General features: G+C 41.3%; 2 protein-coding genes across 2 annotated transcripts; both read left to right on the forward strand.

The window, feature by feature from the left end:
* The first annotated feature begins 5,494 nt into the window (after positions 1 to 5,494).
* On the forward strand, positions 5,495 to 14,836 carry LOC129755673 (integrator complex subunit 14). The gene is made up of 4 exons (XM_055752291.1): positions 5,495 to 5,853; positions 13,141 to 13,525; positions 13,585 to 13,844; positions 13,906 to 14,836. Exons 1-4 carry the CDS (start codon positions 5,659 to 5,661, stop codon positions 14,782 to 14,784), a joined length of 1,719 nt encoding a protein of 572 aa, XP_055608266.1. The 5' UTR covers positions 5,495 to 5,658; the 3' UTR covers positions 14,785 to 14,836.
* Positions 9,576 to 12,498, forward strand: LOC129755672 (dnaJ homolog subfamily C member 2). Its single transcript, XM_055752290.1, has 2 exons — positions 9,576 to 10,391; positions 10,456 to 12,498. The coding sequence occupies exons 1-2, from the start codon at positions 10,051 to 10,053 to the stop codon at positions 12,230 to 12,232; spliced, it is 2,118 nt and encodes a 705-aa protein (XP_055608265.1). The 5' UTR covers positions 9,576 to 10,050; the 3' UTR covers positions 12,233 to 12,498.
* Positions 14,837 to 17,988: the final 3,152 nt, after the last annotated feature.

Below are 17,988 nucleotides of genomic sequence, written 5' to 3' on the forward strand. Positions count from 1 at the left end.
GCCATTGTCGAGACCGACGCGCTTGGCGGCCATCTTTTCCTGTCCTTTCTTTTCTGTTTTTGGTCCTAAATTATCGCAGCCCTCCTTTCTCGCTGAAATACGTCTATAAACTAAACTCTCAAAACTTTTGTCACTCTGTTCAATCTATCCTGCTTTTTCCTTCTCACGCTACCCATTGCAACCGAATCTCTACACACTCTCCCTGTTCTCCTTCATCAAATACCCCAGTACTCAATTACTCAGCTCGCTCTCTTTAACTTCTTCACGCTAAACGAGAAGCAATCGTACAAACATGCAGAATGCAGATTAGTTCACGAACGACTTAAACATATTTATTTTTCCTTAATTATATCCTCCGTTACACAACCCACATCTTATTTCCTACAATCGGTTCTTTTTCGCTTTAGAGAAAGACAGTTTTCGGTGGCTGGTGACATCCGCCAAATGTTCCACCAACTTTTGATCCGAGCGGAAGACCGACAGGCTCAACGGTTCCTGTGGCGCATCGATGAAAAATCTCCACCGGAAGTTTTTGTGATGAATGTGGCTACTTTTGGGGCAACTTGCTCTCCATGTTCCGCCCTCTACGTGAAGGACCTGAACGCCTCCGAACACCTCGCTGTTTATCCGGAGGCAGCACAAGCTATCGTTGACGGAACATACGTCGATGACTTTCTCGACAGTAAGGACACCATCGCTGAGGCGGTAAAGCTCGCCAAAGAAGTAGCCATCATCAACAGCGCTGCCGGATTTGAAATACCTTTATGGAAATCGAACTCCGAGGAAGTTCTGCAAAAAATCGGAACAAGACTCTCGAAAATGGAGGAAAAAACGTTCTCCGACAGATCATCGGTTGCTGAGCGGATCCTCGGCATAGTGTGGTTGCCGGATCAGGATGTGTTCACCTTTACCATACAGTTTCGGGAGGACCTCCAACAGTTATTGCGAGCTACTACTATCCCCACAAAGCGCCAAGTTCTGCAAGTGGTGATGAGTTTTTTCGATCCGATTGGTTTTATTGCTGCTTTCACAATCCACGGCAAAATCCTGATCCAGGACATCTGGCGGTCTGGTATCTCATGGGATCAACCGATCAGCCAAACCGAATTCGACAACTGGAAACGTTGGGTTTCCCTGATACCAAATCTGAAACAAGTAAGAATTCCCAGGTGCTACTTCCCCGATTACGAAATCGGCAGTTACGATACCCTCCAGCTCCACATATTCGCTGACGCCAGCGAGCTGGCTTACTCTTGTGTGGCCTTCTTCCGAATCGTTGACAGGGGACATCCTCGCTGCTCATTCGTTGCTCCCAAAACAAAGGTCACTCCACTACGCCCTCAATCCATCCCCAGGAACGAACTGAATGGTGCGCTCATAGGTGTTCGTTTGATGGAAACTATTGAGAAAAGTCATCGGCTGAAGGTGACGAAACGGTTCCTTTGGACGGATTCTTCTGTAGTCTTGTCCTGGCTGCGAGCAGATCCAAGGAAATATCGACAGTACGTTGGATTTCGTGTGGGCGAAATCTTATCCAAGACCAACATCGATGAATGGAACTGGGTTCCCTCGAAATTAAATATTGCGGACGAAGCCACAAAATGGAACAACGGTCCCAAATTGGACCCTTCCAGTACGTGGTTCACCGGTCCCGATTTTCTTCTGCGCAGCGAAAACGAGTGGCCAAAACGGAAACCAGACCAACAGGAAACACCCGAGGAGATGAAAGTCGTTCATTTAATCCACTACGCAGCTCCGATGCGACCGCTGTTGCAATATTGTAAATTCTCACGCTTCGAACAACTCACCAAGTATTTGGGTTACTTTTACCACTTTTTCCATCTTTGTCAAACCAAAAATCGTACCCCGAATAACCCACCAACAGTTCAACTTACCCAAAAAGATTATGCTGCAGCTGAAACTGCTTTGTGGCGTTTGATACAAGCAGAAAAATTCGCAGATGAAATAGCCGTTTGTCGGAACAACCTTAGCTTGCCAGTAACAAAACGTAAAAAACTTGTGAAAAGTAGCCCTTTGGCGAAAATTTGCTTATTTTTGGACGACGATGGTGTGCTTAGAGCAGCGACAAGAATTGACGGTAAGGCCCTTTATTACCCTTACAATTTTCGAAATCCAGTAGTTCTTCCCAAAGATAGCCACGTAACCAAACTACTTGTATTAAAATTCCATCAACGTTACGGTCATGCAAACACCGGAACCGTACTCAACGAGATACAACAGCGCTTCTATATCCCAAAATGTCGAGCAACAGTAAAGTCGATCATCAAAAACTGTGCATGGTGCCGCGTGTATAAAGCGGTTCCTTGTGCACCACGAATGGCTTGTCTACCTCACCCGAGGGTGCGTCCATATGTTCGAGCATTTACATTCACAGGCGTGGATTACTTTGGTCCGGTGACAGTTAGACGGGGACGCGCAAACGTTAAACGCTGGATCTGCTTATTCACGTGTCTCACGGTACGAGCTATACACCTCGAAGTGGTGCACTCCATGTCTTCCGATTCGTGTATAAAGGCTATTAGACGGTTTGTCGCAAGAAGAGGTCCGCCGAAGCACTTTTACAGCGACAATGGAACAAATTTTCGTGGTGCATCGAGAGAACTATCCACCGAGATCAAGAACGCGAATCATGAAGCTGCCCGAACTTTCACCAATGCCGAAACCGAGTGGCATTTCAACCCACCGTCCACTCCCCACATGGGGGGTATTTGGGAGCGGAAGGTCCGCTCTGTGAAAGATGCCTTCAAAGTAATCACACCTCAACGACAACTCGATGACGAAGAACTTGTTACGTTTTTGGCAGAGATCGAAATGTTAGTAAATTCTCATCCACTAACGTTTGTACCACTGGATTCCCCAAACGAAGAAGTTTTAACCCCGAATAATTTCCTGTTGCTCAGTTCAGATGGCTCCAACCCTCCAAAGGTGTCACTGGATGATCACGTAAACTTGAGAGCGAATTGGAAGGCGCTGGATCCAATCTTAAATCAATTTTGGAAAAAATGGATCTCAGGTTATTTGCCAACAATTGCTAGGAGGACAAAATGGTTCAGTGATGTCAGACCACTGAAAGAGGGCGACTTAGTGGTCATCGTAGATGAAACAGTGCGGAATGGCTGGCTGCGTGGGCGGATTGTGAAAACCTATCCAGACGACGAGGGTCAGGTCAGGAAAGTGGATGTACGGACAGATATCGGAATTCTACAACGAGGAGCGGTTAAGGTGGCCTTGCTGGATCTAAAGGAAGAAGGTAAAGCCGGTCTGTAGGGCATTACGGGCCGGGGTGTTGTGACCGATCAGCAAGTCACAAGTGAGAAGCGCTCATCATCATCTATCGCGTTGACATGCCGCGAATTGTCACTAGTAAAGAGAAGATTATAGTTAAACGTAGAAGTGTAGAAGTGAAAAGCACATTGGCCGGAAAAAGTGCCGTAGCAAATTTAGCAACGTGGTATTCTGTTCGATCTTATAAATTCTGGATATTTATAGTTAAGTTCTTAGTGAACTCCTTGTAAGTTTGAACTAAAAAACGAATCTTTTGAAGCATCATTATTTGATAAATATTTTATATTTGATAGCGTTTTATGCGAGGTGTTTCGGCTTAGTTAAAGTGGTTTTTTTATAAGTTTATCAGATTAGCCGGATATTCCCAGTAAGTCTACCTCTCGATCATTATATTGAAAATATCCTAATGATAAAATTCCTCCAGCTAGCCGTATTGTCAAACGGACCAGACACAGTTTCGCTCAGATTAGCTGGTCGATCAAGAAAAGGGACTAATTTGTAAGTCGATTTAACATTACTTTTTCTACCTCAAAATACTTATACCTGTTACAAATAAATTTCAGTTGAGTTCAGTCGAGGACGAACTGCAAAAACCCCAACACATGCGTTGCTGTGTCCTCGACCGAGGCTGAATACGTGGCTCTGGCGGAAGGTTGCCAGGAGTTGCTGTGGTACCGCAAGCTGCTCCAGGATCTACATCAAGAACAACGAGCTCCTGTCGTCGTATGGGAGGACAACCAATCGTGTATGAAGATCGTGGAGTCTGAACGTCTGGAACGCCGTTCTAAGCACATTAACACCAAGTATGCGTTCACCAAGGATCTACATTCAAAACGAATTATCGAGCTCCGCTACATGCCCACTGAAAGCATGGAGGCGGACATAATGACAAAGCCCCTGGATCGCGTAAAGCTGGAGCGGCACAGAGCAGCCATCGGCGTCATAGATTCAATTAAGGCATCGAACTAACATCGTTGAGGAGGAGTGTCGGGCTACCCCATTATGGAGCACCGACGTCAGTTCTACCCGGAACATTTCATTCAGTGTTTTTCATTACTCCATCACACACAAATCCACACAAAATAAACACACACTTTGCTTACGAAATAAAAACTCATTCCATAGTTGTCAGTCACACCGTTAACCAGAGTGCCTCCAGTAGGGTGGGTGCATATTGAGGAAAAGTAGGCAAGGGGTACCAAAAGTTTCTCATTGGTGGGGGGTGGAGACGGTGCGCTTTTTGACAGCGAATTGTTCGCCTACCATGCCTACGATTACGATTGCCTGTCACGCCTGTCACAAGATGGACGATTCCGTGCATTGGTATAAGAACACACCTGAAGATTTACCCGCCTTGCCGTTAACCACGTTGTACTTTCCTCGACCGCTGCCTTTATTACCTGCGATAAGATCTTCATTTACTAAGGCATTACGGAACTTTGAACATCCGCTTCAGATAAAACACTTTGGATATCCCTTCTAACAATTTTAATATAATGCTGAACCATTTTGGTGATGAATTTTCTGAAATGGCTGATGTTACATGGCTTGAAGGTGCGTTTGCACTTACCCCGGTAGTGTCGTTTGCACTTGCCCCGCAGTGTGGGTTAACAAGAGCGAATATTATTTTCACAACTTTCGGGGTGTACTGAAAATTTATCATAAATTTTCTGCTTTCACTTGAATATCGGTCTCAAACACTCACCTTTTAACGAAAATTCGGATTTGAATGCCCTTTTTTGTAGCCAAAATATGCAAAACAAAAACACACTGTTCATGTCTAGTACGTACTTGAATTCGTGTGGGATCAAACAGTGCCGTGTTTTTAGTGAAAAATTTAAAGAAAGTTTAGTTTATCTATGTCAGATTGTTTGTTTGAGTCTAAACAACAATTTCTAGAAGAAGAAATATTTTTTACTTTTTTTGTAACAGAGAAAAGTTGAACGTTTGCACTTGCCCCGAGTTTGCACTTGCCCCGGTGTACCTTACATGTTTAAAAGTTTTTTTGCCGTTTTAAGGCAAGAAGTTTTTCGTCTCTTAGAACTAAAAATATTGAAAAATTTAAAATGATAAAATTTAAAAATAATGTTTTCTATTTTCACAAATTTTACAAGTAATTGAACCATTCTAGCTATGGGTTCATGCATGCCACATTCATTTGATTCATTTTAGTGTTCATCATCACAATTTGTGATTGTTCTCAAACTTCTCAAACAAGAGTTTCGTCAACAAGGGCACATTATTTCGATGTTGCTCCAGTATTTTAAGCATTTTAAGTGAATGTTATTATTTTAAGTCCAGAAAGACCTTCTAATTGACTATCAAAAACCCCATCCGTTGTGAGCCAACAAAATGCCGACAATCATCGCGTTGGATGTGTCGCTGTCGATGACGCGACCGGTTCCGATACCGGGATCCGGTAGCTCGTCCGGATCCAATGCTGGAGCCAGTGACGACGGGTTGACCTATGGGCAGCTAGCCGTGCATGGGATCAACGCGATTCTAGACTATCTGACCAAGCATTCTCGGATGGAATTTGTATCGCTGGTAAGTTTTGATATTTTTTTTTAATTATTCATTGAACTTTTTGCAAAAAAAGAATGAACTTGTTCATCCATGTTTGTTATCAAAATGATCGAAAAGTAACAGTGTTTGCAGATTTCCCTATTTTTTGTAAGAATCCATCTCTTTTATTGATAAGAACATAATATGTTAGTTGCTAGCAAACTTTTAAATAAAAGGCAAGGGGTGATGCAACAAAGCCTTGAGCATTTCTAGCGTAACTCTTCAAAGGGCGAAACTGCCAAACGTAAACAAATTGAATTAACGGTCATATCGGATGTACGCGGTTGCACTTTACCTAATAAACGCGGTTTCATCTTTAAATCACTTAAAACTTTCAAAAAGTTCATAGAACTCAATTGGCTGAATCTTCCTGTTGATGCATTTTCATTGGAAAGTGAAGTTTTTTCTGTAGACCTATTTATTAAACACTACAATTTTGATTTTTACAAAGTTGCGAAAGTAAGTTAGGCCTATTCAAATGGGGTTAATTCTTCTAATCGTGTAGGTCCAATAGGCGTAACTAAATTGATCGTGTGTCACAAAATGGCCTAATTAGATTTTGCGTGTAGGACCAAAGGATTGGGATTGGGCCTGCTAAAAAGAATAAAGCGTGCTCTTCACTCTTACACAGATTTCCATAAGAATGACAGCTAATCGGAGTGAAATCGGAGTGAAGGCTATTTCTCGGTTTATCACACGAGAAATCGTATACCGGGACTGCGAGCGCGCCCATCGCCCATGAAACTTCAAAACCAAAACAAAAACGGCCGATCAATTGGGCGAAACTTGCAGGCGTAACTGGAATCGAAACAAACAAAAAAAAAAGCGAAACTCGAAAATCTCTTAAATTTAGTGAAAACATTTAAAGTTCTTGGTAACCAACAAACAATAATGCAATTTTTTTGATTTTGTTGAACAAAAAGTGGTCTATTTTTTAATAGGATTTAATTAGATGTTCCGAAATTTCAAAAGCGTTTTTCTCGTTTCGAGCTAACTACTGGTTTCGCCCTTGTAAAATTTACGCTAGGTTTTTATTTTTATTATTAATCATTAATTATCGGTTTTTGATTGTAACTTTTTTTTAATTTGTAAATTAATCAGAGTTACCGTAAAATATAATGTTAGCATTCAATTTATTAGATTGGCCAAATTCATATCAGTTTTAAGAAGTTAATCTTATATAACTGAGCCAATCAAACAAATTTTTTGCTGTATCATGTTTTAGATAGATTTTGACTATTAATATAAAAATGAAGTAGGAAAGTCAGATCCCACACCTTTTGTTTTGGAAATTATTGAATCGATTTTGACAAACTCTAGATCATTGAAGAAAAGTCAGTGATAACAACAGAACAATCGGTTAAGTGGTTTTCAAGTTGTGGTTGTTTGAAATTTTAAAGAGACTTTTATTATTTTGAATTGACTGAAATCGTACACGCTCGTTTTTGTTTAACCTTTTTTGGTTCAAAAATAACCATTTTATGGCTTTGGCCCGAAAACTGCCAATATGGTTATTTTTTAAGAATTTTTCCATCATAAATTTTAACCATTTTTGTAGTTCTAGGGCATTACCCATAAAATGTTATGTTTTTCATCGTAGCCATTTTAAAAATAATCGATGTGCAGACGAATGCGTTTTTTTTTTAATTCATAATACCGCGTAACTGAATCGAGTTCTAATTTAAATCGGTCCTTTGTAATTCTGGAACATCAAATCTATTGACAATGATAAAAGGTAAACAATTTAATATAAATTATCTTCGAATAAAAATTCTAACCTAAAAAAATATTTCAGGACACGGATTAGGAGGCTCCGCTTTAAATTGATCCGCTGGCAACCGGTTCATCGTAATCAGGCACAACAAACGAAAGCTGGAAAAGCATAGTCGTCGCACTATCTGGAAGCGGACTTCGCACAATTCCCCGGTAAGTTTTTATTTTCTCTCGAATATTTTTTAAAATAGAATTCAAAGGATAAATAAGGTTGGTTACTGAATGAAACATTCTTGTTTTAGGTTTTCTATCAATCGTTGCGAAATGCGAGATATTCTAACGACCAGTATTTTCACCATCCGGGAGGAGCTGGAACTGGCTGGACCGCCTGAAATACATCATCCGCCGGTCATGAAGGAATCATTCAAACCTCCGTGAACGAACAGCAGTGGTGTTGTGATACTGGGGGGAATCAATTTTGCTGCTTCAAATGCTACCGGGTGTTTCGGCTGCCCTTATCATTTCCTGCTTCCGTCCATATATTTTCAAATATCATCTTTTGCCATCATTTCTATGGCAAAAAGTACATACCGACAGAAATACAAGGAATAAAATAAACAACGTACATATTTGTAAACCGTGTTTTTGCTTAATTTTGTCGATAAGTCTATCATAACGTTCAATTCCGCAATATTGCTCTTTATATTTCGTTTAAAAAATAACCATTTTCTTACTTCTAGGATGCTACCATTTACGATTGAAAAATAACCATATTCGAACTTCTCCCCTAGAAGTCATTTTATGACTTCTCAAGGAGAACTCATAAAATGACATTTCCCGGGAAAAGGTAAAAAATGGTTATTTTTGAATCGTAAATGGTTTAATGATTTCTAGCGTGTAAGATTTCGAGAGTGAAGTTGAGAACATGGTTTGTTATTCGACCGTATCAAGAGATGGATTCTAATACAAAAAAATTACATTGTTCAAGAGGTGTGTTCAACAGAACTGAATCGAAATCAATTGAAATGGATTGACAGTTGATCAGCTGTTTTTCCAATTGACTTCAATCGATTTCTATCAGGCTGCTGAATGAACGGCCAGACACTAATACTAACGCGCTGTTTTTATTGTCATTTTCTTATTCAGCTATACTCTATGAGGTTTCAGGATTAATTTTCTTATATAAAAGAAGCAAAATCGTAATGGTCTTAAATTTTACTTTTAATTAATTTTTCGATTCCCGATGCGTCTCCGCTAGAATTGAAAAAAAAACTGAGTTTATGATTCGACCCCACAAAAAAGGAAAATGAAAAAAATTACGGATAAAGTATTTTTTAATAAAGATTATTTATTTCTGGAAAATTTTGTGTCTATTTTCCGGCTGGCTATCACAAAATACTGCATCTCTGACACAGCACCGCCGACACCACATCGACCGACATCAATTTCACTGGCACAGCACCATCGACTCAGAATACCTGGCAGACTACGACTTTCACAGCAACACCGACCCAGCATGATTGGCACAGCACCACCGACACAGCATGGCTGACACAGCAGCACCGACCAGCATCGACCAACACAGCACTACCGACACCGACTTAGCACGGCACAGCACCACCGACTCAGTACACGACAGAGGACACCGCACCGAATGACATCACTTTCAAACTTGAATATTAAAAAACAAAACCGAATCAGCTGTTTTTTTGACAGTAAACAACTGCATTTGTGTTAGTGCGATAGAAACCGATAGAAACGAATCCTGCTCTCGAGCTTGATCGATTTCGATTGGTTTCGATCGATTCCGATTGGCTTCATTGAACGTCAATTGGATTAGTTTCGATCACAACATTGGCTGAGTGAACAACAATTTACCAATCGAAATCGATTGAAACCGATTTCAATTGGCTGTTGAACGGGCTTAAGATCAACTGGCAACACTTCCGGTAAACACGCGCGCGCCAAACAAAAAAATTGACAACCGTCGAGCTCGCAGCAGCTGGCAGCTGACAGGAAATTTTTTCCTCGCACCGTTTCGCGATTCGTGAATTTTCGCTCCTGGTGTTGGCAGCACGCCATAAAAAGTTATTATTTTTCTGCGATTTTCTCGGCCGCAAACGAACGGTTCCCGCAGTATTTCGGCACATTTTGCGATCCGGTGCGGTGTTCCTCCGGTTTTCACTCGAATCGGCCCGGTTAAGTTGACGTGGGAGCCACTGTTCTTTCTTCATCTTCAACGAGGAGGTGCTGCACCAAAATTTTCGATCCAATGTTGGCTCATGTTTGAGGTTAGGATCATTCTTTAACGCTGTTGTGTGGTTCGGGATCGTCGAACTGCGGATAACTTAGCAGATCCGCTAAAGGATTGTGGAGACATATAGCAACAGGCTACCAAGGTAGCGTATTATCCAACAAATAAAATTTAAGAGGCAAGTCGGGAGCGGCCATTCGGAAGCAGCGAAAATGGCCACAGGAAAGCGAATATTGACGGTCGCCTTGCGTACCAATTACGACATCCGTCGAATGAAATCATCCTCATCGGTAGAATGTTTGCCTTATCTGGCTGATTCGAAGGGAATTCCACCGGAGTGTCCTCCCACGAAAGACGAGCTGCAGGCAGCCGGATTGCTTCCTTCGGATGAACAGCAGAATGCCGCTGCCGGAGAACAACAACCCTCGAAACCGGATCCGGAAGTCGTGTTCGAGAAGATGTTCGAGCTCGATGTGGACTATCTCAAATCTTTGGACCCGAAGGATTGGAAAAATCAGGACCATTATGCGGTGCTCGGACTGAAGAAAATGAGGTGAGCTTGGCTGAATGTTTGAACAAAAAGAATTAATTTGAAATGACTTTCCTTCCAATTGCAGATTCGATGCGACGGATGACGATATTAAGCGAGCATACCGTAAAATTGTACTCAAACACCACCCGGACAAACGGAAAGCTCTCGGGGAGGAGGTCATTGCCGATGAAGATTATTTCCACTGTATTACGATGGCATACGAGACGCTGGGTAACTTGAAGAACCGTCGAGCATTCGATTCAGTCGATCCGGAATTCGATGATTCGTTACCGTCGCAGGCCGAAGTCAAGAAGGACTTTTACAAATCGCTACGGAACGTTTTTAAACGTAACTCCCGTTGGAGTGAATCAAGAAAGCCGGTTCCTCAGTTGGGAGATGAGAATACCAGCCGCGAGAAGGTGGAAGAATTTTACGACTTTTGGTATAACTTTTCGAGTTGGCGCGAGTTCAGCTATTTGGACGAGGAAGACAAAGAAAAGGGACAGGATCGAGACGAGCGCCGTTGGATCGAAAAGCAAAACAAGGCTATTCGGCTGCAGAGAAAGAAGGAAGAATCGGCGAGAATCCGAGCCCTGGTGGATTTGACTTACAATAACGATCCTCGAATTGTTAAATTCAAGAAGGAAGAAAAGGATAAAAAGCTGGCTGCTAAACGGGCCAAGCAGGACGCCTACCAGGCTCAAAAAGCTGAAGAAGAGCGGATGGCTAAGGAAGCTGCCTTGGCAAAACAGAAAGCAGCTGAAGCTGAACAAAAACGTATCGAAAATATTCAAATCGAAAAGGAACGGATGAAGCGTGCCTTGAAGAAAGAACGTAAAACACTTCGGGACGCAGCCAAGGCCAACGATTACTATATCAAGGAAGAAACGGAACGTTTGAAACACTTGGAGGGTCTGGAGAAACTTTGCGAATCGATGAAGCTTCTTGATTTGCAGGAGTTCAATAAAGAACTTGCTTCGGATGGTCGAAACGCCTTTGTCAAAGCGCTGGATACTTTGGAGCAGAAATTAGAAGAAGAACGACGGTCACAGACGTCGCAAAATTCTTCGATACCGAACAATGCTGGCCTGAAAGTTGTGAATCGTAAAGCTCTCTGGAACTATGACAATGTTCAACTTTTGATTAAAGCTGTCAATCTGTTTCCGGCCGGGACCATTTCTCGCTGGGATGTAATCGCCAATTATCTCAATCAACATGGAACGGAACTGGGCGACATGAAGTTTTATGCGAAAGATATTCTGAACAAGGCCAAGGAACTGCAAAGCGGCGATTTCTCCAAAAGCGATCTCAAAACAGTGGTTAACCAGCAAGCTTACGAATCTTTCGAGAAAACTAGAAAAGACCTTAAAGTGATAGACCGTGCGGAAATTAGCACCAAGGATGATGAAGCTGTCGCTGCCAAAAAATCCAAAACTCCAAAAGAAGCCCCGAAACCGAATGGACAACACGCAAAAATGAACGGCTCCCACGAAGGCTCCGAGGAGAAGGAAAACATAAGCAGCAGTAAACCACCGGCAGCAGACACTAACAAAGAGAAGGAACCTTCTCCTGCTCCGGTTACGGAAGCACCAGCTGCCCCAGTGGCTCCAGCAAAGGAAAAAGAATCCACTAAAAAGGAAAAGAAAGAAAAGGAAAATAAGGTGTGGAGCAAGGAGGAGCAAGCCCTCCTGGAACAGGCCATCAAAACTTATCCTTTGTCCACACCGGATCGTTGGGATCGGATAGCGGAATGCATACCAAACCGAAGCAAAAAGGAGTGTCTCAAACGTGTCAAGGAGCTGGTCGATCTGGTGAATGCCAAAAAGGAAGCTCAGACAACGGTCGCCCCGAAGCAAAAATGAAGCAATCAAATCCCCACCCTCCGTAAGGCAAATTTCTTGATGCTGCTAAATCAATAACAACAAAGGCGCAATTACGCGAATGCTGCTAAACAACAATACCTAGCTACAACTACAGTAACGACTACTGGAGCGCGGAGTAAGGCCTGGGTCCCTAGAACAAGGGGCACCCCGAATAGGCGTCCGGGAATACAATTTGCTAATTATTTTACGTTTAGTACTGTAAATAATGTCTTAAACCTGAGAATTAAATACTGCTAGAAATTCAACCGTGGTGTTGATTTTGTTTTTCGATGAGAAGTCCCCGGTATTTCTTACTTATTAAAAATTTAATTACTTGTTAATTGGCTGTTAGGCGTTTCGATTAGATAGATTGCTGTTATAAGGCTTTGTTTGTCATGTTGGCAGACTTTTTAAAAAATGATTAAATAGCAGAGTAAATTCTTGAACTTATGCCGAAGGTGTATAGCCTCACTTCGCCTTCAAGCCTTCAATCATCACAATAAAAAGGTGGATTGCTGTAGAAATCATGAACTCGAGTATAAGGTCATGGGCATAAAGATTGAAAAGAAAATGGAAGAATCTCCAATTCCAAGTAAGCACAAGGTGACGTTCACTTGAACGATATTAGAGATGGCAGAACTTTGCACCCGAGTATTAACTCATGATCATGGTAAAGTTAAAAGACTATAGTAAACTATAGTAAGTCTCTTTAATGTAAAGCAGCTGAATTAACAAAATTCTCATCACGAGCATAAACTCATGATGAAATTTTGATTATACTCACTCATTTATTTCTGAACTTATCATGATCAGGTGTATTATATTATCTACTCAAGAACCGAAAAACTTACGTATTTACCTTGTAAAAAGTATCGTTTCCAATACTAAATTTCTGATCCTCACATCAGATAATCTACTCCTCGATGCTGGAAGTGCTGGTCGACTTCACCCGGGACTACGATGCCATAAGGCAGGCGTTGCACAAAATCGACCACTACGACAAGACGAACCTGGAGGCTGCCCTGGTGGCGGTGAATAATATGTTCAAGACTCACTGGGGCAGCCAAAACTACTGCCAGATCATTTTCGTAACGGATTGTGGCGTCGGGATGGGGCCCAGCTCGCTTAAGAACACCATCATTAATCTGCAGAACTGTAAGGTGCAAGCTGGGCCAGCTGGTGTTGGGGGCCTGAAGATACCGGTGTCGGACAACCAGTGGGTAGGGTTTTCCTACCCGAGCAAGCTGACCTTTATGTGCTTAGGAAATTTGGCGGATCTTTCGTTTAAATTTGGTAAGACGTTTTTCAAACATAAATCCCATATAAAGTCTAAATCTAACATATTTTTTAAGGAACAAAACTGTACCAGCAGTTGTTGGACGTGAGCGGTCAAAATGGACAGATTTTCATTCCCAAACTGAAGAGCCTCTCGATTGAGGATCCCATCGTTGAAGAGGGAGATGACAGTGGAGGACGACAGATGAATCGCCGATGCATTCAGGACATTTTCGAGAATATGTGTGAACAAAATTACAAACAGTTCGAAGCGACGCTCCGTTGTGGAGGCTACTTCCGGTTGGAAGGGGCGATCATCATTTGGCCGGCCCCTTTGGTACGTTAAAACAGTTATTTTATTTTGGAGTAGTTTAAACTAAAAATAAAATTTTCCTCAGCCTTACACCGCGAAAGACCTTCTGGGAGCGGAAACGACACGAATCATCTCCCGCAAGTTGGAGGTGTGCGGTTTCATTAGCTTGTCGGATATTGGTTCACCTATGTCAGTAAGCAGGCACCTGATTCTACCACGATGTGACGGAGACAAGCGCTTATCGGCAAAAGATAGCAATCTCACGGCTGAAGAGAAGTTGGAAAATGACATCAAAGGATTCTACGCCAAACCGGACGGAGCGAGTGGCGGAGGAGATGACGACGATGGGCATTCGGGAGGAGACGGCACCCGAGAATCGGTTTGCGTTATGCTGCATGGAGCCCTTAAGGTCGAAAATATGGCTGCATTAGTGTTGTTAAACGACAACTGGTACGGGTTCATCTACTCGTACGCAGACGGAAAGAAGAAATCCAACCTTATGCTGAACGTTCTGCCGCCTGGTAACGACGTAGTCCCATGGTTGGGCGATTTACGATATCTAGGAAATTTGGACGATGCCTTTCCGGGTGAAAATCCTAGTTTCCCTATCAAGGCTGATAAGCGAAGCTATTCGCAGAACATTGTGGTGTGGATCCGACAGGCGGGGCTTCAATCTGACATACAGAAGGTGTTGCGACATGCGAAGAAACTGCCCGAAAAGACGCAACATTTCTACAAAGAACTTAATCGTATTAGGCGTGCTGCTCTTTCGTTAGGCTTTATCGAGCTGCTCGAAGGGCTGGCACATATTTTTGAAAGGGAGGCGGCCATGCTGGGACCGAGCAGCAGTCCCGACTGTTCTATTCAACTTAAACACGCAGCCAATGAGTTGCGGAAACCTAGCAATCGGGATCTAAAAGCCGTCATCCAGGCCATGCCGACCAAATACAATCAAGTGGGATAGTTTTATAGGTAATTCCTCAAAAAAGCGTCTTTAAATATATTTTATGTGTCAACCCCAAGTTGCAACTTTTCTGATTATCACGTTCCTTGTGTTATTGGATATCATTACAACTTAAGCCATTTAAAAGCTTCAAATTGGTGCCACATGTAACGCTACTTCACTATTTTAACATTTGAATCCAAGAGTTTAATCCGTCGAGTCCGAGTTTTTCGAACAAACGGCTCTGAAAATATCGTATGACCACGACCGAAGATTTTTTCGTCGCAGAGTATGGCATCAATTTCACGAATGGAGTATACACTGAGGTTTTTTTTATACGGATTTTCGAATAAACCCGTTTTTTTTACACGGATTTCGCGAATTAACGCGGTTTTTGAGAGGAAATATTCTAAGACTCTTCTAAGGAAACATCTTTTTGTAGTTGGGAAAATTTAGGCTCTGAGACAAAGAACGTGAAACATGAGACCTGAGACTTGGGACCTGAGACATGAGACCTGAGGCTTTAGACCTGAAATATGAGACCTGGAATATGAGACACGAGACATGAGACCTGAGACATGAGACCTGAGACTTGAGACCTGGAATATGAGACTCGAGACCTGAGACACGAGACATGAGACCTGAGACCTGAGACTTGAGACCTGAGACATGAGACATGAGACTTGAGACCTGAAACTTGAGACCTGAAATATGAGATTCGAGATCTGAGACACGAGAGATGAGAGCTGAGACCTGAGACATGAGACATGAAACCTGAGACACGAGACACGAGACATGGGGGGCCATGAGACATGAGACTTGAGACCTGAGACTTGAGACCTGAGACTTGAGACCTGAAATATGAGACTCGAGATCTGAGTCACGAGACATGAGCCATGAGAGCTGAGACATGAGACCTGAGATTTGAGACCTGATACATGAGACATGAGACATGAGACATAGGACATGATACATGAGACGATCTGAATTCCACACTGTCAAATACGCATCACTATATTCTATTATTCAAATTATCTAATTGATTTTATTTTTTATCTTAAAAATAAACGATCATTGTACGCAAATTTTTAAACAATCAGCGCTGATTTTTTAATTAAAATAGATTTTTTACGGGGATTTTCGAATTACGGGTTTTTTTACGCGGATTTTCTAATTAACGAGGTTTTTTTACTCGGATTTTCGAATTAACGCGGTTTTTTTACGCGGATTTTCGAGTTACGAAACCCCGCGTAAAAAAACCTCAGTGTAAATGTAAACACGATACTCGAAGGTAAATTTTCTACCAGAAACAACAAAGCGTCTGCTTCAATGTTGAACGGCGATTCATTTCATAGGTTTCATGAGCGCATCAATAAATCTTTCACTTTTTAATACGACTATGGAAAATTGCTTGAATGGAATCCAGAAGGACATCGAAGAAGAGGCAGATCCAGAAACTCGTTGCGGCGAAGCCTAGCCGCCGAAATACGAACTGTCGACTAGAGTCTTGACTGGGACCAAGTGAAGACGCTGGCTCCGGATCGTCAACAGTGGAGGTCTTTTAACACGGCCCTATGCACCGGAGGATCGACGCGGGAACATTAAGTAAGTAAGTAAGTATACACACTTAATCTTTTCTCCTGTGGTCGGAACGATTTCGTCCTGTATTTTCAACTGCAAAAATTATAGGACGGTTTCAGGATAGAACAGACGATTTAAGAACTGCACAGGGAAACAATTGTCAAATTCGCACCTGTAGGTTTGAGATGGCTTTAAAGTTTTTGTATAGTGTTTTGATCCTGATGTTAGCATTGCCTTATTCTTTAAGGATACAGAATAATATAGATAGAACTGCGTAAGCGAGTGGGCGAAAAAGGGCGATAAGTTTGACTGACAGATTGTGGGACGAAAGTGCTTTTGCTAAGTCTGAACAAGAATCCCACAGTTTTACCTGTAATTAGGTTCATTATTAATTTTGAACTTCTTGGTACGGTCAAAAAGCCCATAAAGAGGACAAACCTTTAAAAATTTCAACAACGAATCATCCCACGTTTCATCGTTCTTTGAAAACCATGTGGCTCTTTTATTGAACCGAACGGCGGTGTTATAAATTTTACAAGTTAAACTAACAAAGGATTTTCGGATGTATGGCAATCGAAACAATAAAATTTCATATTCAATTCAATTTTCTCTCTTTAGTTAGCATTTTTTTTTTAATTTTCGGTTTTCCCTCTTTTGTATCAATTAATCAATAATAGTCAATGCTGCTTCCTTACTCTCATATAATGACTGCACTATTGGAAGTGTATTTGTATACATGGTTGCTTACTATCTTTTACATCATTATCACTAGCATCAAACGATCGCATTTTGTTGTTTTTTTTTGCTACGTATATTTGAACAAACTAGCGTACTTTCGTACAGGGTTTGTCTTCCCGATTCTCACATCTGGGACTTCGGGATATTATTGAAGTTTTAAAATGCAGCACCTTCTTGGTGTAACATCGCTTTTGTTAAAAGAGGTTTCTGATTAAAGTGTTTTTTTTTACACCTCCGAATATTGTTTTTGTGTAGCTTCTCGTAAGTGTAATGCAATTATAATGAGGAATAATAGAATTTTACGTATATCATTTTCTTCGTTTCTTGCTTACGTTATCGAAAGTTTTGATTTTTTTCACTTTTTGTTTATTGATTCCAAAGTTTTGTTTATTTTTTGGTTTTTGTTAATTTTAAAGTTCGTATAACTTGTAAGGTATTTTGCCGAGACGGTTCGAGTTTTAGTTTATTAATTTTTTTTTGATCGTTTTTACAATCATGTGGCGTTTGTATAGCAAGAAAATTTGTTTGTTGAAGCCAAAAGTTTGTACAAGCGTATTTCAAATTTATTTCGAGAAATAATAAATGGATAACTAGTTCAAAAAATCAGTTTTTAAGATTTGTTGATAATTTCGGAACTTTCAGTAGAGCAACCTAATTTTTTTACCGCGATATCTCTTTAACATATTTATCCGCTTTTAGTTTTTTTTCAAAAATTAAAAATTCATGTTTTGAGCAGGAAATTTATGAAGCAAAATAATATGTTTCCAATTGTTGTATTTAAAGAAGCCTATATTTTCTCATTCTTATTTTACCTTCTCTAAGTATATATATTTGAAATCATTTTCATCTCTATGTACAAATATGTCCATCCATGCCCTCTGGTAGAACATGCGAATTGCTTTTTCG

The sequence above is a fragment of the Uranotaenia lowii genome, chromosome 3, assembly GCF_029784155.1.
Source record: "Uranotaenia lowii strain MFRU-FL chromosome 3, ASM2978415v1, whole genome shotgun sequence".
In the NCBI taxonomy this organism is placed as follows: Eukaryota; Metazoa; Arthropoda; class Insecta; order Diptera; family Culicidae; genus Uranotaenia; species Uranotaenia lowii.